At 32.6% G+C, this 27,699-nt stretch overlaps 1 protein-coding gene across 3 annotated transcripts; it reads left to right on the top strand.

Annotated features, from left to right (window-relative positions):
* LOC126824050 (uncharacterized) lies at positions 1-27,629 on the top strand. 3 transcript variants are annotated; one of them, XM_050553221.2, is made up of 4 exons: positions 1-687; positions 17,390-18,171; positions 18,539-18,756; positions 19,182-27,629. In XM_050553221.2, exons 1-4 carry the CDS (start codon positions 641-643, stop codon positions 21,216-21,218), a joined length of 3,084 nt encoding a protein of 1,027 aa, XP_050409178.1. In that variant the 5' UTR covers positions 1-640; the 3' UTR covers positions 21,219-27,629. The 3 variants fall into 3 exon arrangements, with proteins under 3 accessions (XP_050409178.1, XP_050409170.1, XP_050409188.1); XM_050553213.2 differs by lacking the exon at positions 1-687 and adding an exon at positions 14,152-14,234; XM_050553231.2 differs by lacking the exon at positions 1-687 and adding an exon at positions 14,165-14,230.
* The last annotated feature ends 70 nt before the right edge of the window (positions 27,630-27,699 follow it).

The following is a 27,699-nucleotide window of genomic DNA, read 5'->3' on the forward strand; positions in this document are numbered from 1 at the left end:
AAAATTTACTGATAAACATTTATTAATTGTTCATATCATATTTATTGCTGGAAACTTTTTTTATCTCGACTATGAAAAAGAGATTTGTTTTGAAGCGTATTTCTAAAATTTGCATTTTTGCTATTAGGAAATGGATTATGCCTGAATTTTGATTGGACCAGCTGTTATGAGAGATTGAAAGCAACTTTTGTTGAATATAATTAATAAACATAATCATGTCATTTGATACCCTGGACGGTCCTAGATTCCATAAGTACTCTGGATTCCGGATTTGAATAGTTCCTGCGAAATTATTGGAAATCTCTGAAGATTTTTTAAGGAATTGATGCCATTATTTAGAAGAAATATATACACTGATTTATATTGATTGGATTGATGAGAATTGTGATCACTGGCCGTTGTTTTCATTGACCAGTGTTTTGTGACGACATACTATTGGTCAGCGTCGTGTAATATCGGCACTGACAACAAACTTCCATTCACTGTAATCCATCAGGTTTTTTCTCATGCTGAGTGCCGACCAGCGAGTGGACATGTTCTGTCAAGGTCACACATAGAAAACATTTAAACGTAAACACAATTTATAAGTCGACATAACGCCAGTGAGCTTAAGAATACGTTATTTATAATAGTATAAAAGATGAAAGATATGTCGTCGTATGGGGATACAGAGGTTCTTTGGCCCAGGTATGAAAATAGTCTATTTTTTAATTTTATTTTCAGTTTTTTAAATTTATTTTTCTACATTTTCCAAAAAATACAAATTTTTAAAAAAAAAAATTCCCAAAATTTTTTGCATCTTTTATTCTTGTTGAATTTTATTCCATTTTGGTAATTTTTTAACAATTATACAAAAAAATACAGTTTGGAGAGCATATGGAAGAGTTGTGTTAATTCAAGAGCTAATATTTTTTCATATCACATCCCAGATTAATGTTTTAAAAAGTATTTGACCAGAAACAATAAAAGCACCTTTGAAAAGAGTCAATTGCCTTTCTTGTGACTAATTTTTGTTAATTTTATGGTTTATATACTTGTACATTTATTCTAACTTGCCCCGATAAATATAAGACACTTGAATTTTTTTTTTAATGGAAGGTAGCTGATCGACAAGTATAAGGCACTTGAATTTATTTTGTTAGAAGGTACCTTGACTAATAAATAGAAGGCAATTGAAAAGGTTTTAGAGAAAGATATCACTATGTATAAGACACTTATTTTTTTTAAATAGACTTTATCTGGATTGACAAATTGATGGCACTTGAATTTATTTTATTGTGGAAGGTACCTGATAAAGTGATGTATATAGGGGAAGAACATAAATTGTTTCTCATTTCTGAATTTTGTGGACTCATTACGTTATTCGACCAATGTCCTCATGGTTTGATTTAAAAAAAACAAAAACATTTAGAACAAATTTAAAGCTACATGTATTCAGTTCTTGTCAAAGCACTTTTTTTATGTCCTTGCTCCCTAGTATTTTTTTTAACCTTGCATGGGCTGTAGACAGCTACATGGTAGCTACATGTATCCAGTAACAATATTTTAGACATATTTTCTAAATGCATTATATTAAAATACTATTTAGCACATAAAGATGCATTCAAAGGACTACAGATATTTGCAAAATATATATCGAAAAAAACATAAAGTACACATGTACATGTAATAAAGAATATTATGGGAATAAACATACATTTAAAGGACAATAGTAATCCACATGGACTACAGGATTTTACATGCTTTACTAACTCCTTTAGAAAAAATCAAACCAAGAAGTCACATGTTTCACAGTTTGAGGTTGTGAATTCTAAATAAAAGATTGAGAGTTGAAAATATTGTTTAATGTTCCATGAAAGTGTTTACCAATTTTTAATTTAACAAATAATTAATCAAGTCATGACTAAAATGCATTAGGTATACTATTAAGTTACATATATTAGTCATTTCTATTACTATTTTTAATTAGAAATTAATTAATATAATAATGAAAATTTAGTTTTGAAAAGTTGGAAATAATTTTAATTACATGGTCGAGATGGAATATTAATAATTTAGGATGCCTGACCAATTATTACAATTTGCTTTAAAAAGTGTCTCTGCCATAAATTTCTTTTTGAAATAAAAATCAAAATACAGTAACAACAAGATTGATCAATTTCTGAGGCATTAAATAAATTACTTCTGATAATAAATCATTTTATTCTTTGTCTGATAGGATATACATGTTAATTGCAATAGATTCAGATGTTGAAAACAGTCCAAACCGTTGCTCTGTGCAAGATCACAACATATGTGTTTAGGAAGGGGGGGGGGGGGCGGTTAGTTCACTTTAGACCATTAAAAGCATACCAGAAAGGAGCCAGTTGTGGATGTTTTTATTTTAATATTTTGGTTCAGATCAATAAGTGTATTATGCCACCCTGTACAATTAAAAGTGCATTTTCTATACTATTACTCTAGTTAGCTACAGGTGTTTTAACTGAAGCAAGGTATACTTGCTAATGAACCACCTGATACCACTTTTGTTTTGGGAGGGGTGGGGGTGGGGAAGTTTGCATCACTTTGTAGCTGTCCGTATGATTTCCCACGAAGTCTTTGTATGGAATGAAATTTATATTGTCTCTTAATTAAAACCTCAACATAGCAGAATAAAAGTCAAATATAGAGATAACTCAAGGACACCATCAGAACTACCTTGACTAAGTAGTTTTGGCCATTTAAAGTTTACATTGGTTTCTGGTGATTTTCACACTGCCATCTTTATGTGTCTTGAACTAATATTGTAATAACAATTCTGGCTACAATTTTATACAAGCTAACACATTCTTCTTGGCTAGCATGTAAAAGAACAATTGGCAGTAGTAATTCCAAGTATAGTAAGAGTAGTCCATAATACCACTGCCTGGGCTAAATTTCTCTCGTAGCATACTGCATGGCATATGTCCGGCTTCATTAGCTTAGTTGGTGCAGAACAGGCATTTGAGTGACTTTATAGTGTTTTGAAATAATAAACTAAGTTTATAGAATCATTAAATATATTATTTACATATTAATAGACTTACCATTGCCTGATTAGAATTAATTAATTATTTGTTTTGTGTTGATTATTTTCGAAACATATGTTTGAGAAAGATAACGGCTGTCTGTCAACAGAAGTTTTTATGGAAGAGTACATTGAATTGAATTGAATATTTAATATTGTGGAAAATTTGAATATTGATAATTGTAACAAAAATACCTGGGATCCCAGATCTGGTTTCCCTTTGTTGGTGGTGCCGCATACACGAAAAAAGGTGTATCGTTGGGATGAGCCAAAAAAAAGAAAACGTGGTTCACCAATGTAGCCTAGACAGTTGGAATACAATGATGACTGGGCTTTTTACTTTATCTTTACCTGGTTTCCGCAGGTGAGAAAAAAAACAATTTAAATACAGTTATAAGATCTTACAGAGATAATATTGACGAATCAACAGAATTTACAAAAAAGCTATTAAATACAGTATCAATATGCACCCAACTAGTAAATTATTTTATCAGAATTTAACTATCTAGAAAATGCTATTGTCCATTTATCTCATGAAAAACACATAAAAAGTTCTGAATACATTGTTGTTTTGTGCGACAGCTTTCGAAATAAAGCTTCTTATCTTTTTGCGATTTTTTGTGTGTTTCATTTGGAATATAATTGTAAAGGTGAGTTTGAATGTTTATAGGGAACAATATTGGACGAGAAATGATAAGATATATACATGTATTTAAAATGAATACTTATGGGAACCGTTGATATTATTATAAAAATACAATCTTATTAAAACACGATCCTATTTCGTTTCGTTTTATATATACTGATGTCCAAAAGAAAGTATAGACACTAAAAGTATGACTAAGTTTTGTTTAGATTAAAAACATTTGATAAAGCATTACTGAGTGTGTCTCTTGCGTCCAAACTCAACATTTCTAAGCAAAATAAAAATGTGAAACAAATTGACATTCTACCCAAATACCGTATACCATGGAAAAACGACTTTGGTTGATGCAGCACAAAATGCACAGTGTATCCTTTCTTTTGGACATTAGTATAGTTCAAAAATATGGTTTATTTGTCTTTACTACACACTAGGATCTGGAAGAGTTGTTATATAACCCGCGTTCTGATTGATGTGAGGGATTGGCCAATGAAACAGTCTGTTACGGCGAGTTCTTGGCGTGCTGTGCATGGAACTGTGGGTAATCCAATAGAAACGTCAACGCTGATTGATTTATCGATGTCTGACATCATAGGGTCAAAAGCCACTCGTATACACCCTGATGAGGTGTGTATTCTAATCAGATTGATAAAAAAACAATTTATTCCTATTGTATTATTGTATAAATGATAGAAATATAGTTTAACAGCCTACTAGTAAGGAATATTAATGGGAATCATTGGTATAATTATTAAAAAAAAAACCCATCAGGCCCCAAGTTCATAAAGCATTCTCAGACATAAGTTAAGAATTTACTCAAAATTGTTCGCCTTATTTTAACTAAAATATAGTCCTTTTTTAAATTTTTTGTTGTTTTAATGTATCAAATACATCAATAAGAAACAATGTGCACATTTTTGTGTTTCTGGATCAAAGATATTTCTTATAAAAAAAAAAAATGGCATTGACAAGATGCTATTATTTGGATATCGAGAAAAATCAGATACTTTTGTGTGGCTACAATGTTTCAAGTTTACAACATTGATGCTTGGTAACACGTACATGACACATAGAATTGCACTTGTAAGTAAATATCAATTGTCAAAAAACAAATTTGGGCATCATAATCTTGATAGAGGGCGATGAGAAAAAAGTAATTAGCCCAAAGATACTTTTGCGTAACCACAATGTTCAAGTGTAAAACCTGGTTGCTACATGTAGGTAACACATGGTCCATGTAAAATTGCGATTTTAAGTAAATATAAATTATTAAAAAACTAAATTCTTGGCTATCATAATGTCGATGCAGGGTGATGAGAAAAATCAATGAGCCAAACGTAATTGATTCTCATAGATAACAATTAATATCTCTCTTAATGGTGACTAAAATTACATTATTATTTAATCGGAAACATATGCCACCTAAACCCCTTTTACCTAAAAAGGTCGGTTGTACATAAAGGCTTGGGTCAAATGGTCAGTGAATACATTCATTATAAATATACCATACTATGTAATATGAGATGACCAAACATATGGTCATTTTTTCATCACTGTGAGCTTGATGGTCACTGACCCATGACATAACAGATATGTTCATATTACATAACACCCCTTCTAAAAATGACAGCTCAGGGGCAGATGGTGTATATGTGTTTAAGAGAATTAGATAATATTGTGTAAGATTGAATAATATAAATACATTATGAATACAGATAGATGGTTTGACAATCTCATGTTGACTGGTACTAGATATATTTATAGAGAAGATAAAAATATCATTTTACTTACATGTACATAAATCTTTCGGTTATGTCAGAAATTTTATAATTTGTAATCTGACATTTTTCTAGTACATGTAAATAAACATCTGTGTATTTTCTGGAAAATATCAAATTTTCCACTGGCTTAATCCACACTAAAATGTACTCAAAATTGAATAAAAATATAATTAATTCTTTGGGTTATGTCAGAAAGTATATAATTTGTAATCTGACATTTTCCTAATAAAATGGTCGCTGTGAATTGTTTTTGAAAATATCAAATTCTCCACTGGCCTAATCCATGCTAAACTGCACTCAAAATTGATTATTTTAACATTTAGCTAAGAAAACAAAATAAAAACATGAGTAAATCTTTGGGGTATGCAGAAATTTATAAATTGTAATCTGACATTTTCCTAATAAAAAAAAGTGTCATTGTGGCATTTGCATTTTCCATGTCTTTATATTGATTAGTTTAATTTTAATTAAGAAAACAAAATAAGAATATTAAACATACATTATGCAAGAGCTAAATCTGCCTATTGCAGGTCTTTCTTTAGGCCTGAAATGTTATCTAAATTATTAATTAGACATTAATTAACTTATCCAGACCATAATCAACTCTCAATGGCATCGAATTTCTCCAATATTAAATAGATTAGAACAGTTCACAGTTCAGACATATTTTGATTTAAGCTAAAAATGGAGTAGCGAGACTTAGCTTCGAGCAACCAGTACGGTGGTTGAAATTATTGCACACGTCTTGTCAAATCTTCAAAGGCTAATATCTTTGCTCGCAATAAAGTAATTTGAATGAAATTTGCAAATTATTCATTTTGCATTATCTATTTTCGAACTATTATAACAAGAATGGTTAGCTCTTTATCTAAATCTAACATAATGTATCTTTAATGGTATATTAATCCAGTTAAAAAGAGACCTATCAACAGATCTGACCATGAATTCTCAAAGCATTTGAATATTCCTTAAAAAGGAGTAGTTTAAAACATATATTTGGGTGAAATAAAAAATTCTGTTGTCCCAGATATTTTATGTTATACTGACTCTAAATTTAAAAAAAATGAACTTTTTTTCAAAGGGAAACTATAAGGACTGTTAAATCTTGTTTGTCTGGCAAGGACACCATTAAGACTTTCCCTTGTACACATTGATGAGCATGTAGGATATTTAAGCCCATTACAAAATATCATCTACCAAAAGCTAGTACAATCTTAAAAAATTTCTACCACCATTTGTCGCTTTGGTTCATATTAATTAAGCAATATATACCAATTAACAAAAAAGAGCTGTTTTTGGCAACCAAATAAAAGAAATTTCCGCATAATCCATTGAACATGAAGGGAGTGTATAACACTGTAAAAAATAACATTAATGACTTTAATTGATAGATAATTGAGTGGGTAATAACTAGTGAAATGATAATAGAACAATTATTTTAATGTGGTTATTAATTATAGTGTGTTTAAGTGTGTGAAAAACACCAATATGGAGAGAAAAAACATGGAACCCATATAGCAAAATGATTCAAAAGTTGCATGTCTATGAACAAAATGTTTAAAATGGAGGGAAGAAATATGGAACCCATGTAGCAAAATGATTCAAAAGTCACTTGTCTTTTAAGATATAAACGAAATGTTTAAAATAGGCTAAAACAATCTTTTTAATGATATAACATGAAAAGTAAAAGTTGAGATTTGACAAATATAGCAAACAAGTTTATTTTATATTTTTATTCTATTACAACTTTTTTGATCTAACTCATAGAAAAATATTTTTGTCAGCTTTTTCTTATCAAAGCAGTTTTTGTAACTTCTGGGTATAGAATTATAATTTATAGTGTAGATGTATGTTTAATGAAAGAGTTTTTAAAAGTTTTTCTGGGTATAGAATTATATAATTGTATTATACAATTAATAGATATACATGTATATGTAATCCTTGAGAGGTATTTCACAATTGACTCATAACATATATATACTAGAAAACTTAACAACTCATAAATTAATTACATTGTTGATTGAAAGCTACATAATAATATATATCTTTTGTGATATGTCTCATTTGTACATTAAGTTTTTCTTTGAAAACTACTTGTGACATCTAGTGGAAAGATTGCAGTGACTTAGTGATTGTTTTTGTTGTAAAAAGACTTGCGAAATCTTGTTGAAACAGTGATTTTATCAAAGACTGTCATATGCCATACAGGGTGCTGTGAGGGAAATTTAGTTGCGACAGGGACATTGTGGGCTACTCTTATCTAGAATTCCAACTGTCAAGGTTTTTTTTTAAGTAGCTGCCAATGTTTACGCAGGACCTCATTTTTTTTTTCCGTTCCAATTGACTATACCCTGTTTTTATTATATTTCTCCAACCTTGTGGGTTTTCTCCATGTCGTCCAGTTCCCTTCCATTGCTAACGAACCTTACGCGCAAGCAAATTATTGAAATAAAATTGAACCATAGGTTAGTCCCAAAATGACCTAGTTTGTGTGAGTGGATGTTAAACTTTCTCTCTCTCTCTCTCTCTCTCTCTCTCTCTCTCTCTCTCTCACACCATTTACAAGGGGAAACCCGGGAAACTTTCTTGGCAAACACTGGGATACACTGGATTCAATAGTCAAGCAATACAAATATTGATATTATATATAGATAAATAATACTTAGATATTGTCCCAAAAATACAAATGATGATTCATTTTAACCATTATGAAGAAAGTCGAACAATTTCAAAATTTCCGCAAAGAAAATATTGTTGAATCATTGTGAAAAGTCAAGTTGGTTGTTAAATTTGTTTTATTTCTTTATTTCAAATTAAAGATAAAACACTTGAGTTGACCAAAATAACACTTTGATAGTGTCTACTTTCTATTCAACGTAATTTCTTAATTTAAACAAAAATACTGGCTGAATCATTCAGGAAAATCATTCAAGTTTTAGTGTTTAACCCTTTGGGTTGGGGAGGTGGAGGGAGGGAGAGAAAGAGAAGGGGAGAGATAGATAGAGAGAGAGAGAGATGGGTTTAAGGTCCACTGACACAAACTAGGTCATTTCAGAGGTAACTGTAGACAGACAGCCTACATGTAAGTTTAGTATGCCTAAGAGAGGGAAGTAAATTTTGCCCTTAATTTCAAACGAAATTTACCGACTGTATCATAATATCATAATAATCATAAAATATTTTAGTTTTCAAACAAGAAGCCTTATAATGCCATTTAGAATATATTTTGATACAATCAATGATTCATTTTTTTAACTCAGAACAAAATTACTAACCTAATCATCAAGGAAAATGGACGCTTTAATCTTTAATGCCACCTACAATATATTTTGATACAATCATGCCTAATTTTTTAATTCAAACGAAATTACTGACTGAATCATTAAGGAAATTGGAAGCTTTAATCTTTTAATGCCACCTACATTATTTTGATATGATTATTCATAATTTTTTAATTAAAACAAAATTACAGACTGAATCATCCTGGAAAGTGTTTCAGCTTTAATGTTTAATATACCATATGGAATATATTTTGATGGAATCATTAAATAATTAACATTCTTGGTGTGTGCTTAACGAGGAAAAAACAAACGATAATGACATTTACATTAGTCGTTTAGCATTTTAACATTTAAAAAATAGTCATAGATGCCATTTTAATCTGAGTCGCGGAGTACATTGGTGACAGATAATAGGACCTTAGTACTTGAAATCACACTCTATAGTAATTATCATATCTACTTAAACTAATATTAATAATATTAATAAGCAGGCAAGTTAGGGCAAAAATGATATCCCATGACCCTTGCCCTGTGTATTAAACAATATGTTCTGACCTTTGATAATGATAGGGAGGGAATAATATCCCTATAATGACCAGCGATCAACAAGTGGCTTGTCAACTGGATGAGATACATGTACAACATCAAGTAAGAGCGGATCAGAGTAGGGGAGGGGGAGGGGGTCCAGATGCTCCTCTTAAAATTCACAAATTGAAAAAGACAGGTGATCAATTTTTCCCATTAAGAAAATCTTGTGTAAAAATATTTCAGTTCACCCTTCCAATTTCAATAAACTCCTGTAAAGACCCGCCAATAGAAGTATGTTTTTGAGGAAGGGACTGTATAGTATAAAATCGCATCTTGTTGTTCGGATGGTACAAAAAAACCATCTTCATTACCAGGACATTATCAGTAACCCCATTTTATTTCATAAACTGAATGATTTTCAGTGAAATACATGTAGAGGGACTTTCTGTGTAATATATTACACTTTGTTTCGTTCAAGTGACTGGATGTTTTTTTCCACTCACCTGCTAAATATTTTTCTAGTGTTGTAATTAGTAATAAAATGTTATGTGAATCATAAGTAATTGCTCTTTCACATGACATTTTGTTTTATATTAGTGAACTCGAATAATTAACAATAGATAAATTGTCATGGCAGTTTAAGTGCAATTCTTTAAATGACCTACGGTTAACAATTCACAAAGTACATCACAAAGTTTAAATGCAGTTTAAAGTACAACAAAATTAGGAATCAGTTTTTTTTGTTTAGTAATGGATCAGATAATAAAACAGACTGTAGGTTATCCACGAATTTTATGATAATGAGAAAAAAAATGAAAGTTTTTTGTGAAATGAAATGGGGTTCAGCATCCTAATTTTTTTTATTCACTGACGGGGCTAATGAAGACGAGCATGTGGCATACAGTGTGCTATGAGGGAAATTTTGCCCGAGCAGCCGCACTGAGGCTTACTCTAATAGGGATCTTTAACGTGCACGTCAATGTGTACATGTGACCTCGGTTTTTATTGACCCATCCAAACAACTATACATTGTCCCTTGCCAGGCCCTCAGTCCTTTCTCGACCAGTAATTCGGACAAAAAACAAGGTCCTGTGTACATACTTGCGTGCATGTAAAAGATCCCTTTGCAGTTGGAATTTGCAATAAGAGTAGGCTGTAGCACCACTCTCCGGGCAAAATTCCCCTTATAACACAGTGTATGGCGTATGCTCATCTTCATTAGCCCAGTCGGAACAGAACAATAGGACGTTAAACCCCATTTCATTTCATTTATTTAAGCCCCAAGAAGATTAGCAAGCAAATATGTTTCCTTTCCAATTTGTTCAGAAGTGTTATCAAGTGTTTATACGTATTTGGTGACGAAATCATTATCATCAGTATTTTTTTACAAGGTCATGTGAAGTATGAACACGTATATCAGATGACGTTCTAAATCATTACATACGACTATCGAAGTTTAAAACGTGACAATCCTCCGTCCAACACTAAACAATGTCCGTTATCAACAAACAACTCCTGATAACAAAGGTGAATTTTTTAATCCTGATCAAAAATGGTTATCTTTTCAAATCTTTTGGACTTAGGTACATATAAGATAATAGAACTTGAGACGACTTGGTTTTTTTTCTTAAAATTTGTTGACCCCCAAAAACAGATAATTTAGTCTCATCAGTTTTGACATGTTAGTTTTTTTTTGTATTTATCTTATATATTAGAAAGCAAGTTCACTTGAACTACAGTTGTATTAAGGATGCATTATGTAAGAGCTGAATCTGCATATTGCAGGTCTTTAATTTGGCTTCAAATATTAAATACATTATAATCCTTGAGTGGCATTTAGCGATTGAACACAGTGATTGTATTTCCATATAAACTGTGTTGTGTTATTAAATACATTATTTATTTAAACATTTATTCACATGACAAGCCTATAATCAACTCTTTAGACCATCGGATGGGCGAGATTTAAATGGATTTGAAAATCCTTAAGATTTTAAAATTTAGTGATAAAATGAATAATCGAGACTTCGATTGCACACAACAGATTTTATGATATCGATTTAAGAAAAAGATATTTTTTAAAATCTGTGTTTTTTTGGATAAAATTTGATTCCAATTAAATCTTTTTTAGCACTTTTAAAAAAGCTTAATAATTTAAGCAAAATAATGTACTTAAGACCCATCCTTTCCTTTGTGAAAATTTTATTTGAAATGCTTTGTTCTTTGTTTTGAGAGGATCTTTTCCTGAAGTGTTTAGACACTGAACTTTGTAATAATTTTGATGAAGAAGGCTGCACCCAGCAACTTTTCAAATTGAAAGCGTAGTAAATAGATAAAATAGACAAAATAGAAGTTCGTTATTACTTGGTAACCCTTAGTGATGAGTAGCTGATTTCCGTAGAAAGTATATTTGTTTGTGACATAATGAGCTGTTAGTGACTGTCACAGCCGTGAAGATGTCGGATGGCAAGGGCATAACTTGACTGCATATGTTGGTTGGTGTTTGACCGATTATTAAGTAGTAGTTTCCTTGTCAGTAGTTGAATATTTCCGTTAAATCTTGGTAAGAAATCAACAGGAATTCTATAGATCCGCATCTAACAAGCACATACTTCGTCATTTCGGGGTTACGTTACAAAAATAGGAGATTTGCTATTAAAACCATGTTGATTTGCTATTAAAACCATGTTATCAGGGAATAACCAAATATTATGCAATTTTGAGATGTGTAAGATTTATGAATTGTCATATCTACCAAAATGTGTAATATTTATGTATGTTTCTCTGACATTTTGTGAGATATGTTATACCATAAAAATTAATCTGAACCACTATGCAGTTTCACAAACATACTAAGTTTGAGCTTTTACAATTTTCTTGGTTTTTTTTGTTTTTTTTTTATTTATTCTTGAGTTTTAAACTTTAGATAATCATAAGATGAATAGGCTACTGTCGAAAACTTGTGATTTACAATCAGTATGTTGTCAATTCTTAATCCAAATCTTTAAATCTTAGTATTTTGGATGTATGTTAAAAGTGTAATGATGCAGATGAAAGCAGCAGGCTATTCCTGTCTTGATAGGGTAGCTTTACAAAGAGAGAATTATGATAGAAGGGAGACAACTCTAGCTTAAAACTCAAAACTTTCAGTTTGCAGTCAAAATTTTAATATCCAAGTTTTTTTATTTTTATTTATACAAATTATAAACCCTAATTAATTTTAGACTGGCCTTCGTCATAGCACTATTTTTTAGGGGTGTGGCTACAAAATATTTGAAGAAAGGCCATTAGAATTGATATCTGGAAGAGTATGGAGAGCAACCCCTCTTCCTACATCTCCCCCCCCCCACACCCTTCCCAACACACACACACACACACACACACACACACAATTTTTAAAGGGGGTATGGGAAACACCTTGGAGATTGGATGGGGATATTTAGATACATTGATATTAAAGGGGTTTGGGGAGCACATACCAGGTTGGTGGTGGTGAGGGGGGGAGTAATTTGTTTAAAATTTTTGAATAAATTAAAAGAGATATTTAGAGCCTAGCTCCCCACCCCACCCCACCCACAAATTTATCTTTTAACAGTTGACCAATAATGAATTATCATGTAATTTAATTAATTACTGATAAAACCAACTTTTAACCACCCACCTAAAAAAAATTCCTTAAATGCAATTCATGGACCCTTCGATTGGATTGGTTTTTTTTAGATAGTGAGGCATAAGACCCAATATAACTGTGGAAATACAGTTAGCCAGTTATGTATTGGCAATTAATTTAATTAATTACTGATTTTAAAAAAACCCAAGATTTTACTTATAAATTAGAATGCTGGAATTCAATTTTCGAACCCCTCTACGGGATTAATAATTATCAGTTTGTCTATCACCTGATTTCAACTTGTCACGATCAGGCTATTTTTGCTATCACATCTTTTAAAAAACAACGCAGAATTTTTCCACGAGGTCTGTCCGTTATCTTCTGCGATATCGGGTTACGTTACACTGGCGAAAAGTTTTAAAGGTAGACTATTATCATTGTACCAGGTCACAAAGATTTCATTCAGATTTCATAATCTTAGTGTAAGGCGACTGAACTTAAAGAGACGATTGAAAGTGTTTTTGCTTCTATAATCCAAGTTTAAATTATTGTTCTATTTTGCCATATGTTGTACCCAGTGGTGTTGGGTGTAGTGTACCTTGAAAGGAAGGGTAGGGGTACATTGAAAGGGGGGGGGCGTAGCAAGGAGAGGGAAGGGGGTGGTAGCTTGAAGGGAAGGGTGGGGGTTTACCCAAATTCTACGTAAATTAAATATATAGAGCTCCCTCCCTTTCTTTTTCAAAACCTTGATTACATCATTGGGGGGTGGGGGTACTGTCATTGGGCGAGTGTGGCCGTGCAAGTAAAAGAACCACCCACTGCTAAAGACCCTTATGTGCAAGTGAATTAATTTGTACCATATCCTTGTCCCGAAATGACCTGGTTTGTGTCAAGTGGAAAATAAACCCCATGCGAAGTCTAGCACAAAATAATGAAATAGCCAGAATTTGTAAACGGCTGATCTTGCATATTGAGCAGTGGTATCAGGTGTTCCAATAAAATAATCCATTTGCACAAGATGATAAATTCATCTTTAATCTATGTGAAGTAGCCAGATTTCGTGCCGCGGTGTTCTTGCATATATTATCTGTAAAGGTCATAGGTCGAACGGGATATTTTTTGAGGTCAGTAACATTGTTTAATAAAACCTTAAGTTAAAGATAAGAAGATTTTTATTTGTTATATCAGTTACTGTATCAAGTGTTAGTATCCTATCCTTAAAGGGGGTCAGATATATATAAAGTCTCTAGTAGTGTGGGTGACTCGCTTATTGATAAGCGAAAGCATATTGTATGCATTTTCACAAAATGAAGATTGACTCCTACTACTCATGGGAATTTTGTAGGTATAAAGATTTTTAGATTTTTGAGATGTAAATCTTTGTTTAGAACAAAAAATAAATGTTGAATTTGTAGGTGTAATTTTTATTTTTTGGGATGTAAATTTTCGGATAGATCAAAAAACAATTGTCGAATTTGTAGGTACAAAGATTTTTGAATTTTTGGGATGTAAATCTCTTCGGATAGATAAAAAAAAAAATTATAATTTGTAGGTATAATTTTTTTTTTTTTTTTTCGTTTTGGGATGTAAATCTTTGGATAGATCCCCTATGCGCAAGCAAATTAACTAAATAAAACTGAACCATGTTAATTCCGAAATGACCGAGTTTGTGTCGAGTGGAGGTTAAACCCCATTTCTCTATCTCTCTTTTCGGACAGATCAAAAAACAACTGTCTAATTTGTAGGTATAAAGATTTTTAAATTTTTGGGATGTAAATCTTTGGATAGATAAAAAAAAAATGGCTAATTTGTTTATAATATTGAAAAGCGAAAGCATATTTTAAATTAAAAACACTTAAATGGATATACTACTGCTGAATTTATTAACATGCTACGTTTTAAGCGAGTTTAACAAACTGAAGATCGACTTCCACGATTGACTTATACAACTCATGGGCATTTTGTTGGTATAAATATTTTGAAATTTTTTGACAGATAAAAAAAAATGTCTAAATATTGTTTATGATATTGAAATTGTAAGCGTAATAACAAAATAATATTTGGACATATGATTGTAGGTATAAGCATCTGGACAAAATTTGTAAAACCGCCCCTAAAAATCATTCAATTACAGATCTATACTTCTCCAACATAACAAAACACAGACATTTTTTTATCTGTAGCGGAGAAACCTGATGGGTCTAGTTTAAATCCGTTTAAATCTAAGCCAAGAGATTATCTAGCGTTGGTATTTTGATTTCTTAACCCTTTAACCATCGAACGTTTCATGTAGAACATTAATCAGGAGGCCATTTTGCAGGCCAGGCCATGACAAATAAATAAAAATGACAAAAAATGTTGAATATTTTATACCACTGAATAGAGGATTCACAATCTTTCCACAAATATATAATACATTTGTATGATTTATTCGTAAATTGAAAGAGTTACAGGATATATTCTTAACTATATGATTTTCCTAGTCGAAACCTCAAAACAATCCCACAGTTAAAGGGTTAATTATATGATAAATAATCAATTGTGAGTACATATTTAGCATGTATAAAGCTGTTGTCTTCTGTGATTTGTTTTTCTTTTTTCATTACAAATGGCACTCAAAAGCATTATATTCATAGTGATTTTAAAATGTTCAGTGTGTCTTACATAGTTGATATTGGGATCCCATGTTTTCACTTTAAGATAACAGCATTAGTATTGATTGATATTTACCAAAATTGAATTAAAATGCATGTTTTTAATTTTGAATATTAAGGATAATATTGAGTTTGATGTTGAACTCCTTTTAAAGTTACAATTTCATATTTTTTAAGAAAGTCAAAACATAATTATTTTTTTGTCTTTAGCTCAATAGGTTGTCAACTCACTATTATACGATCTTTCTCACACTTAAAACTCTTCACACCGGAAATAATAACACAATTACCCCCGAATTACCTCCCTTGTTTTCTATTCCCCACCATGGAATAGCTATCTTCAAACGTTTGAATTTGAAGTTGAAAATGATATTTTTGCCAATTTCTCAACTGGCAATAGTGAATTATAGGATTAATAGGATTATTTTAGGGCTTTATTTTAATACATTTTAAAAATATAACTTAAAAATATAAAATTGTAACTTTAAAGATAAAATATAACAAATGTACTGAATTGTACTTATCTATTGATAGTCATGAAAAACAACATATTAAAAAGAATAAATGATGGGCCAAGTCACGTCTTGTGATAAGATTTTAATGCAGTGTCACCCCCTGAAAAAAATAAATTATACGTTCTGTGAGACATCCATAATTAAATGCTAATGTAAGAGTAACGAAGTATCGATTTGCATTTTTTTTCTAAAATATCAAATTTCTCATGGCTGAATCCACGTTAATATTTACTCAGATTGATTATTTAACATTTAATTTAGAAAATTTAATCAAAATATCAACACTAGATAATCTCCTGGCTTGCATTTTATCGGATTTTAAACAAATCAATTCTGTTCGCCCCAAACAAAATTGCGTCCTCTTCTCAAAGCCAATGTGGCAAAGTGGTTATAAAGCCAATACATAATTGTGTTTAAATTTTATGATAAAAAGTACATTAGAGTTAGGTCATATTAGTTCAGAAGGTGAATGTACGTTTAACAGATGTACTTGACTAGATTATATACACCATCATATATTATTGTGGTCATTATTTATTATATAAAACATTTCATCCACTTCTCACACACTATGAAGATTACAATCATAACTGTCATATATTAACCCTTTAACCACCAGACGTTTCCATATGGAACGTTTCAGGAGGCCATTTTGCAGGTCATGATCTATAAGTAAGAATGATTAAAAATGTTAAATATTTTATACCACTGAATAGAGGAATTCAAGATCTTTTCAAAAATATCTACATTTGTATGATTTATTCTTAAATTGAAAGAGTTGCAGGATATATTCTTAACTATATGCTTTTCCTAGTTGAAACCTCAAAACAATCCGATGGTTAAAGGGTTAATTTATTAATCATTTATTATAAACACTGTTTGATCCACTTCTCAGACCCTTTAAAAGAGAGCCATGGTAGCTTGGTAATTAAGGGGCTGGGTACCTAACATGCTGTTCCTCAGTTTGATCCCATTGTTGGCTGGGAAAGTTCATTAGGATTTCAGTGTGGCAAGGAAGTTTCTGTGTACATGTTGAAATTCACTTGCTGCCCGAGTGAAATTTCCCTGACAGCTCACTGTATTAAATCCCTTTATAAAATTGTTATGATTACAGACTTAATTGGTTAAGTTTTATTAACTACTAATCATAAAGTGAATAATTTAAATTGTTCTATTGTTTTATTACATGCCCACATTGTTTTTTTTACATGCCCACATTGTTTTATTATATGCCCACATTGTTTTATTATACGCCCACATTGTATTCTTCACTGTTCAGATGTTATTGAATACACGATTTACTCAAAACTTTTTCTTTTGTATCTTTTCAGGAGTGATGCAGTATCACCGAAAGTTGCCGATGTTATAGATCGGGGGATGTCAGCATCCAATGAAATAAAACAGGAGAGACCACATCAATTTTACCCACAATCATCAGTTCACTTATCGCCTGTGCCAAAAGAAAAAGATTTTAAGAGTTACCCGCACTTGAATTCCACGTTTAATGACAATTATAAATCCGCAAGCGTAGCCTACGATCAGCAGAGGGAAGCAGATGATAATCAGCAGAGGCCGTCTGCTTCAAGTCCTTGCTACAGCGAATCAGAATCCTGCAGTCAGTCTCCTAACTTTGAGGACACTTCACCGCGTAAATCATTTCACTTTGGAGAGAAATCAGAAAGTAACTTTTCTTATGGAGAGAAAACTCCAGAGAAATCATATCCTACGACTGCCGAGGGATCTCCAAACAGTGGGCATCCATATGGCTTAAAACCTACCAGATCTCCAGGACACTCCCAGTCATTCAACACCAACGATACTCCAGAGTCATCTCCCCTTAAGAGTTATCACACTCAGAATCATACCGCAACATCCTCTCCAGAAAGCCCTTATCCTAATTCAGCAGAAAAATCAAAATATTCTTTGGATCTTTCGAGTCAGTTTCCATTTGGACCATCCTTCCAGAGAGAGACACTAATGCACATAAAGGAGACTCTTCCTACTAGTTTTCCGCTTCCTGCGATTCCACAGTTAAACATATCGCCAGGCAGCAGCTCTGGTTTTACTAATGGTGACTCCAACAAATATTTTTGTCATCTCTGTAGCTACGCAGGTAAATTTATTTTTGATCATTTTCAAACCTGTACTTAATTATTTGTAAATACGCACACACTGTATCTAATCAAAAATGTGTGTGTGTGGGGGGGTGGGGGCTCTCTCTCCTACTAACTGAACACCAAATGGATAAAATCAACCAAATGTCGATAATAATCTTTGAGAGGCATTTAGTAACTGGATTGAGCAATAAACTATAACACATACTTATGGAAAAACAGCTACTTATTTATTTGGGCGATGTTTTGAAGAGTATAAGTAGCTGTTTTTCCATAAGTATGTGTTATAGTGTTATCAACCAACTGCATTAACTGACAGTGTCTTTACAAGCGGATGTAATATATTTAATATTTTTTTCGTTTCAGGAGATTCCAAGCCTGATTTTGATCAGCACATGAGCATTCACTTTGAGTACAGCTGTCCTCATTGTGATTACACATCACGAACTGAGGGGCGCCTCAAAAGACATATCAAAGACTTCCACACTGACGATAACGATCCCAATGGTAAAAATCAGAGGACTATGCCTGGGAGGCCTAAAGTTTACAGATGTAAACAGTGCGATTATGTCGCTACAATAAAGGTGAGGTCATACTTTGTGAAAGTTCACTAAAATATTGCCCTACAAATTTCATTGGATGTTCAAGAGATATGCTGAGTAGAAGCTTCAGGGCCTAATAAGGAAAGTTCCTAGGTCCACCCATTTAGAGTGAGGCATACTCATAAAAGAATTTTTTAAGAATTGTTTAGCATTTACAGTCATACTTATAATCCCATTCTGTTTATAGATCATAGCCCTTAATCAAATGTATAGTCTTAACAATTTTGTTGGTTGAGGATTACTACTTCCTACCCCACCTGATTGAGATCCAATCTTGCCTGTGCTCTACCAGGGATTGTCCTCCCATTTGTCATATTTATGGTAAGAACTTAATCATAACAGGTTTTGCAGGTTCATAGATGATAGCATTACTGAAATAAATATTTGTTGTTTTCCTCTCATTTCAGACTGACTTTTGGCAACACTCAAGAACCCATATCAAGGAGGATAAAATTCTCCAGTGTCCACGCTGCCCATTTGTCACTGAATATAAGCATCATTTAGAGTATCATCTTCGTAACCACTTCGGCTCCAAGCCCTTTAAATGCAACAAGTGTAACTATTCGTGTGTCAACAAATCGATGTTAAACAGTCACATGAAATCACACACCAATGTATATCAGTATCGGTGTGCCGACTGCACCTACGCCACGAAATATTGTCACAGTCTCAAGCTCCACCTTCGCAAATATAATCATAAACCAGCTACAGTATTAAATAACGACGGCAGTCTACCACAAGGACTTGATGCTGATCTTTCTGGTTTGTCCTTACTAGCTAAACGAGGTCCTCCACGAGGTCCACGAAGTACAAACAAAAGAGACGAACCAGAATACATGAGCCCGATGTTCCCTTTCCCCGGAAGACCTGGTATGATGGGAATGCCCAGTTTACCACATGGTCTAAATGGCGCCATGATGACACCCTACTGGCCACTATTGAATCAGATGTCTGGCTGGAATCCACACCTTCCCATGGCACCAAATGGCATGACTCCTATGAGTCTTCAAGGAAGAATGCTTGAATCTGGACCTGGTGGAATGGGACCCGTTTCATGTACTCTCTGCAGCTTTACTGCTGAAAGTCCAGAGAAACTGAGGGGTCACTTGATGAAGGTGCATGCCTCTGAAAACCAAGATCTCTTCAATGCTTATGGAATATCTTCAGACTCTTTGATGGAAGATGCTTACAAAATGAAACAAAATGGAATGAATGGCAAAAAACCTGGAACCACACCTGAGAGACCCTCAAGTCACAGTGATATGCTCCATGTTCGAACTGATACTGGACTTGAAACAAGTAAGGCAAGTCCTCACTCCTGGCCAGCCAACACTCCAAATAACCACTCCTCCTCCACAAATATCAGTAGTCGTAGCTTGCCAGAACTCTATAATGGATCAGCTAAAGACCAAAAAATCAAAGAGGAACCAGATATCTTAAGAGAAATGACGCTGAAGTTTGGATCCAGCCACAACAACTCCCCACCATCAATGGATAGAGAGGGAGCGCTGGATCTGACTAAACCCAGGTCTGAGTCTCCACCCCACCACCAATACTCAACCCTTAAAAGACCATATCCTGAACAAGAGTTGTCTTCCAGTGCCGAAAATTCCATAAACGGAGAGACGAGCACCCCAAATCCACGAAAGCGATCAAGAAAGGGTAAAGCATACAAGTTGGACACCCTTTGTCTGAAATTACAGGATGAGAAATCATCCTACGAGAGCGAGAACGAAAGTGTGGAATCAAATGGTGATGGACCAGCAGAGATGGTGAGCGATTCTCGTGGTAATGAGCATGTTAATCCCACAGGCGATGGAGCTGAATCTGATGGATCAAATCCACTACATATTAATGAGGATCACTATGACAACCAACCAAATGAAAAGACCAATGGGAGTAGTCCCAATACCATATCAGAGTTTGAAAAAATCCAAGCCAATCTCAAATATTTGAATGGAGAGACTGACGAGAATATTCGAAATGGAGAAATGAAGGAATCCAATGGAATCGAAGGCCAGGAATCACCTCTTGATCTCCTGAATTCAGTGTATCAGAATCGCAGAAAGCCAATGTCATCCGCTTTACGTCGTGGGGCTGAGGTTGCCTGGAAGATTCTGAATGATCCTGCCTCAGGCGAGAAAGCACTTGTGAATGGGGACTCCCTTGATGTTCCACCAAGCCCAACTCAAATTGGAAAGAAAGATTCCATGAATTTCACTCCTTCACCAACAGCTAAGAAACAATTGAAAGACTTCCCTTTCCACCGAGCTGAAAGCTATGAATGCACGTTTTGTGATATCGCTTTCCGTGATTGTGTCATGTACACCATGCACATGGGTTACCACGGCTACCAGAATCCATACAAATGTAACATGTGCGGTAACATCAGTCGTGATAAAGTTGAATTTTTCCTCCACATTGCTCGCACTGCTCATAATTAGACTTTGTTCATTATTATTTTGTTGCTTTTGGTGAACCTTGGACGTAACGTGGCATTATTTTGCTAGATCTACTCATCATGTTTGATATTAAACAAGAGACTGTGTCGTAAACGTTTCATATGTGTGAAGTTTCGAAGTCCAAAATCAGACAATGGCATTAAGTAATACAGAAAGAAAATCAAAAATTAGTGTCGGTTAGTAAGACGTGAAAGAAACAAAAACTATTTTTATGAAATGTTGAAGTCTTTTAGGACTGTAGATGTTTAGAATTGTGTGGCGTAGGAGTTAGAGCTTGACTTAATTGGTGATTGAATGTGCAGAGTTATTCGCCCCTTGTTAAGTAAACTTAGCGATGCTTGATGTTCATTAGGGTAACCATAGTGATGTTCCTACAAACCAGTTATGTAACTAGTAACCATAGCAACATGCTTTTGGTAACCATAAAAAGTTGTGTTGAACTTGATGTGCAACCATGGTGTTGAAACTATTGTTTAAAACATGTATCCATGGCAAAACTTTGTCAAGTAACCGTGGAGACGAATAACCACAGCAACACTGAAGATAAAGATTGCATTATTAGCATGTTATAAACTTTAAAATGCAAATGGTGGACATCTAGTAAAAGGGAGTTATACACAATAGATCAGATTCTTTACATCAAATATTTGTGTTGCTCGTGACAACATCTGCATCAATTTGAACTTGTTGTCATTAACAACTTCACCATTTTATTTGCCATACACCAATAATTATATTAGATGATTGTTTTTGTTAATTATAAATATTAAGTAAGCTTTACATATGCAAATGACTGCCTAATGTGTTGAAATCGGACATTTTTATTTTATTTTACGCACTTATTTTCGTCTTTTTCATCATTATTACTGTTTGCTGCAGTACTGCAAATGATATACCATTCACGCATATGTTCCAGTCATGTGCATCATACATTAAATATTTTCACCCATAAATGTCTACTGCCAGTATCTTCACTTATATTTATATCCCATGAACTTCGACCTCTAACTTTGTGTCATTACCTACAGGATTTTTTTGTAATATACATATAAAGAGAAAAATATATATTTGATAGACTTGTTTATCAAGTCATGTAATGTATTTGACTTCTAAATGTATTACTATAGTCATTTGTGGTCATTTCCAGATTTTTTTTTTTGATTTTTCTCACTCAACTGACTGGATAAATCTCTCGATGTGGCCAGTATGACCTTTGACCCCTGGTTCCCTAGGAAAGACATGCATGTTTATAAATGATGTCAAGATGCAAGTAATCCTATCAGACTCTTGCATCAGAATGTGTGGTTTTCCAGGCCTGCTATGACAGATCTTGATTAGTCTTGTGTAAGACAGGAAAGAAACACATTCTCGCCATCCCTTTATTCTAAGCAACATTAGCTACATTTTATAACTGCGATGGCAGGTGTTGTCAATATTAAGCATGGGGAACCTGGGAAGATATACAAGTCATGAACTATTAAATATCTTCGAGAAAAGTGTACATTCTTTGAGTTATCATGCGATATCGCTCTCACACCAGGCCATCTATTTTAAGTACCCATTAGTACGTTTTCTACGCAACATTCTACCTCATACCTGAACAACACTCCCCCTGGTCCCTTTTTTTTTCATACCTATACTCTCTGATCTCAAAATCTCTTTGATTCATTAGACTGACTGACGATTTGTTTTATTTATGTAATGGATTGAAGTTGTTTTGGGTCGAGTCAAATCAAATCAAACGGAAAATACCTGCCCTGACAAAGGTTCCAACATCCCTGTAAATGGCTCTTAGCTCTGTACATTTATATAAAGCTTGGAAAGAAGGCACCTGTTGCAGACATTGTCAGGTAGAAATTCAGGCACAGTTCCTTCTGCTGCCCGTCATTCTGTCTTGCACAGAGTTGTCTTTTTAATGATTTTATTAATATCCATATGGCAGGGCCTACAACTAAAACCATTTCCAGGTGTGATGTACAGCCAATACACATTATGGGGCTGAGTTCATTGCTCTCTAGAGATTTTACAGCTTTGGTCAGTGTTGATTTTTCTCGATACCAATTGTTACACTTTGATTTAAATTATGGCACAATTCACTGCTATTATTTTGAGAATTTGCACATGTTAGCTTTACGGGCAACTGTAAAATGGTAAATCTCTTTCAAAAATAATATTAAACTGGGACTTAAGTCTTAAGTCTGTCAACTTCATGTACATGTACGTAAGCAGGGTTATCAAATTCAGGGGCAAATAACTCGTCTATAGGTAAGAAACAGATGTTTCAGAAGAGTTATTTGACCCTGAATTTGTGAACTCCCTTACGAATAATAACTTGATAGACTTTAGACATAATACTTAGTCTCAACTTAGTATTATTTTTGAAATAGATGTTCCTAGTTACAAGTGCTGTTGATTAGCCTAAGAGTCAGTCTGAATTAAAACACCTTTAATTCATAGAATCTTTTGAATCATATTACCACTATAGCGGAGAGACCAAGTGGTGCTATGACGATTTTAGTATTAATTAATTAATGAATGAACGTTTTAATTATTATTAAATATGATTATTTTAATTATTGATTTTTGATTGATTGATTGATCTCTTATGATGCAAACCACACTTTAAGCTCAGGTGACGCTGTTTGTTATTATATTTACTGGAACGTTGTTTTCGCTTTATATATATATATATGATATATATATATGTACATGTATATTGTTAGAGCTATTGAATGGATCGATAATCGCCAAATTAATGAGAATGTTTTTGGCTAATTTAATGATTTCTGCACTTGTTTTTCTTGCTCTTTATTGCAAGTTACCTCTCCCTTTTTTCTTTTTTTTTTCCATTGTACAAAATTTGGAACTGTTCACTTTACATATTTGAGTGTAATGATTAAAGGGTCACTTCCATGAGATTTAATGGTGTCATGAAGTCTTGAACAAAGGAGAACAGGGTCCTTTAAACTTAAACTATTTCAGTTTTATGTTTTCGTTAATGAGGCATTTACAGGGATTTGTCATCTCAGAAATGTATTGTTAACCCTTTGGCACTTGGGCTGCCTGGAAATGGCCTAAATTGTTAAAGTGACAACGCTATCAGTTGTATATACAAGAGTTCAACAGAAATTCACAAATAAATGAGACATAGTAAGAAATGTTCCGAAAAGATATTTGTTTGTTGGAGTGACCCTTTAATACCATTAAATGACTGAATGAATGATATTCTGTAAGTATGTAGGTATGATAAGTAGATAATGATATGTTATAACTTAGTGCTTCTATATAATTTTACCGTAGTTCAGTAGTTCTGTATTTGTATTTAGAAGTAGTTTTAATTTATTCAAAAAATTCAACCAATCACATTAATCAAGGTAAAATTTCAACTAATTTGATTGGATAAAGTGATTTACTCAAAATATTCAACCAATCACATTAATCAAGGTAAAATATGAACTTATATGATTTGATAGGGTGTAATTTATTCACATTATTTCAACCAATCATATGTATTCTTTCTTCAATAGTCTTAATTTTAATTAGATGAAGGTCATGAATGAGGAAACTTGATAGTCAAATTTGCTTATTTATTAGTGTTGCCATAAGAAACATGAACTGCTTATTAACTTTCGATCATTTTTTTTTTTTGTTGGTTTGTTAAATTCTATAATATGTTATGACGTCAGTTTAGATTAAAAAATGTTAATTATATGCATTTTTGAACTTAAAACCTGGTAGGGCCTACGTTAAATCTAGCATTAATTATTCCATACAAATGAAAATTTTAGCTGAATGAAAAACATTAGTAGTCTACTAACTTAATGGGTGCCATAATTCACCAACCCCAAAAAACTAATCCGAATGAATTCCGGTTGCTGATTGTTTCTGTTTTTGCTCATGTTAATGCCATTCCATTTAATTTCTATTTTTATCTAGTTTTGATCATTCCAGCCTATATTGTCTCCTCCTTGACAATAATGAGTATTAGTCACAACCAATCGTAAAACACACTTTATTCTCCATATGACCGGTATACAAATTTAGAGCTGTTTTGTTTGTCCAGACTTAACGTATTGTTATAAAGAAATCACAGACAATATAGACTGGAATAATCATGACTATTCTACGCAATATCTATATGTGTGTTCTCAAATAAAATGTGTTCTTAGCCTTATTGCTCAGTTACTACATTTGGATAACCACAATAATTTTTCTTTCGCAGATCAATTTCTTTAAACTGGATGTATACACACAAACAAAAAGTTACTTTATGACAAACATTTTTAATTCTATAATGTATGGTAGTTTTGTGTGTCTGGATGTTCTTTGCTTTAGTCTTTATCACTCAGGGTGCAATTTTATATTAATTGCCATTGTTTGTCACTTCCTTTTGAAAATTGTAAAATATATTTTGGATAAGGTAATGTGTGTGCTTGTGTATTAAATAATGCGAAAATGAAATTTGAGAAATGACTTTTGATTGGATATAAGTGTATTAGGCACAGTGGCACAGCCAATCGTGTGCTTTGATTGATTCACAAGTATTCGGAATAAGCCCCTTGTCTGCTTTGATTCCCAGAGAATTCTAATATTCCATATATAAATGTTCATTGTAGAAGTTCAACTCATGTATGCATTTTCAACCAATTAAATATTGAGCACATCTTTCATAAAAAAAAAACCCCAACAAAGTTATAAAATTGAATACATATCAAGTCTAAAGAATTTGTCTATTACATTATGATTTAAACATAAATAAATCAGTATTAATTTTGAATGATCTCGAAGACAACTCCATGTATATTACATATATCATATTCATTTCATTCATTTGTTGAAGCAGCTGATCGCCATTTGTGGGATTGTGTAAACACTGAATCTCTAAACAAGCCAGTGCCACCTATAAGTGATGGGTAAAATCTTTGATGACCTCGTTTTCATCTGAGTGATTATCTGCCATTTATATGTTTGCATTATTTTTTTAATTAAATGTTAAATAATCGGTTTGGTTATATTGTTTGAAAAATGTAAATGACGCTCAGCTGCTTTGACTATCATAAATTTCATATTTAAGATTCAATGTACACCTTTTAACAGTTTAAGCTGATTGTATGAATATATTCTTGACTTAAGCATCCAATATGGTACAGACTTTGATTTATATTTTATATGGAAAACCACGTCATACAAAAATGAGGTGTTTGTGAAAGTCAATTTATTTGATAAATGCATTGATGCATATTGTTCTCCATACATGGATTAATTTGTAAAATAGTTAAACAACATACAAAAAATAACTAATTGTTTCACAATTGAATATTGGTGGTTACAGTTCTCCATACATCAACAAGGATAATTTTTCAATTTGAGCCTTTGTTTCATTGCATTAGTCATAATCAAATTATTAATTAATTACATATTTAATCAAAATCATTCCAGTGATCAGTATATTCCAATTAGTCATTTATTAATTGTTAATTAAGTATTATTAATTTTACCGGTGATTTATGGGAAGTTAATTAAGGATAAAATGGAAACAAAGGCTTTAATTGTACAGTTATATCCATACTGAAGGTCAGACTAAGTGATCTGGACTAAAATTTGAATATCAGGTCTTGCACCTAGTAAAACAAAAGGCAAAATAAGTTAGATTTCATGTTTTTCTGATCATATCTCGCTATCAAGTGAATTACAAAGGGAAGACAACGCTGCTTGTGAGAGTGGTCATACACCTGATAAATGATAGACAAAATAGTAGTTATTTTGTTTCCTGTTTTTCTAATCACAAAATTACATCAATATATTTGAAAATTAAAACACCCCCATGAATGATCAGGTGTACCCTCCTTCAATTAATTTGATCAAAATATAATATATATTTGGATTAGTTCATTCTTCATTATAGGGGTGTTATAATTTAAAATGTTTGAAATTTATACAGAATGAATTCATATTTTACATTTTAAATTTAAGTTTAATTGTTTCATTCATATTTTTATTTACAATTTTTCCAAATGAAAATCATAATCTGTTTCTTAAATTACACCTAAATACAGTATTTTTCAAGCTCCATATGACCTTCTCTACTTTATTTAAAACCAGAATGTTTAGAATTAATGTACAGTATTTTTGTGTTTGGTCAGTATGTGAGATTGTAATGTTTAGACACATTTCTGTTTCTTCCTGTTATGTGTGTACAGATTTAGTTGACATCATCAAAATGTGTGTACACATTTAGCTAACACCATCAAATTATGTGTACAGATTTAGCTGACATCATCAAAATGTGTATACAAATTGTGCTGTTATGGTATGATAGCTTCAGTTAACTATATATATAAATATATATCTTATCCTTTTTTTCCTTGTTTATGTGAAATAAAATCATGGTATATTTAACTTGCTAGTTTTGAGGTTAATTTTGTTGGGGGAGTATCTGCGTGGAGCCGAGGAGAAATGAATT

This window comes from Patella vulgata, chromosome 1 (assembly GCF_932274485.2).
Source record: "Patella vulgata chromosome 1, xgPatVulg1.2, whole genome shotgun sequence".
Classification (NCBI taxonomy): Eukaryota; Metazoa; Mollusca; class Gastropoda; family Patellidae; genus Patella; species Patella vulgata.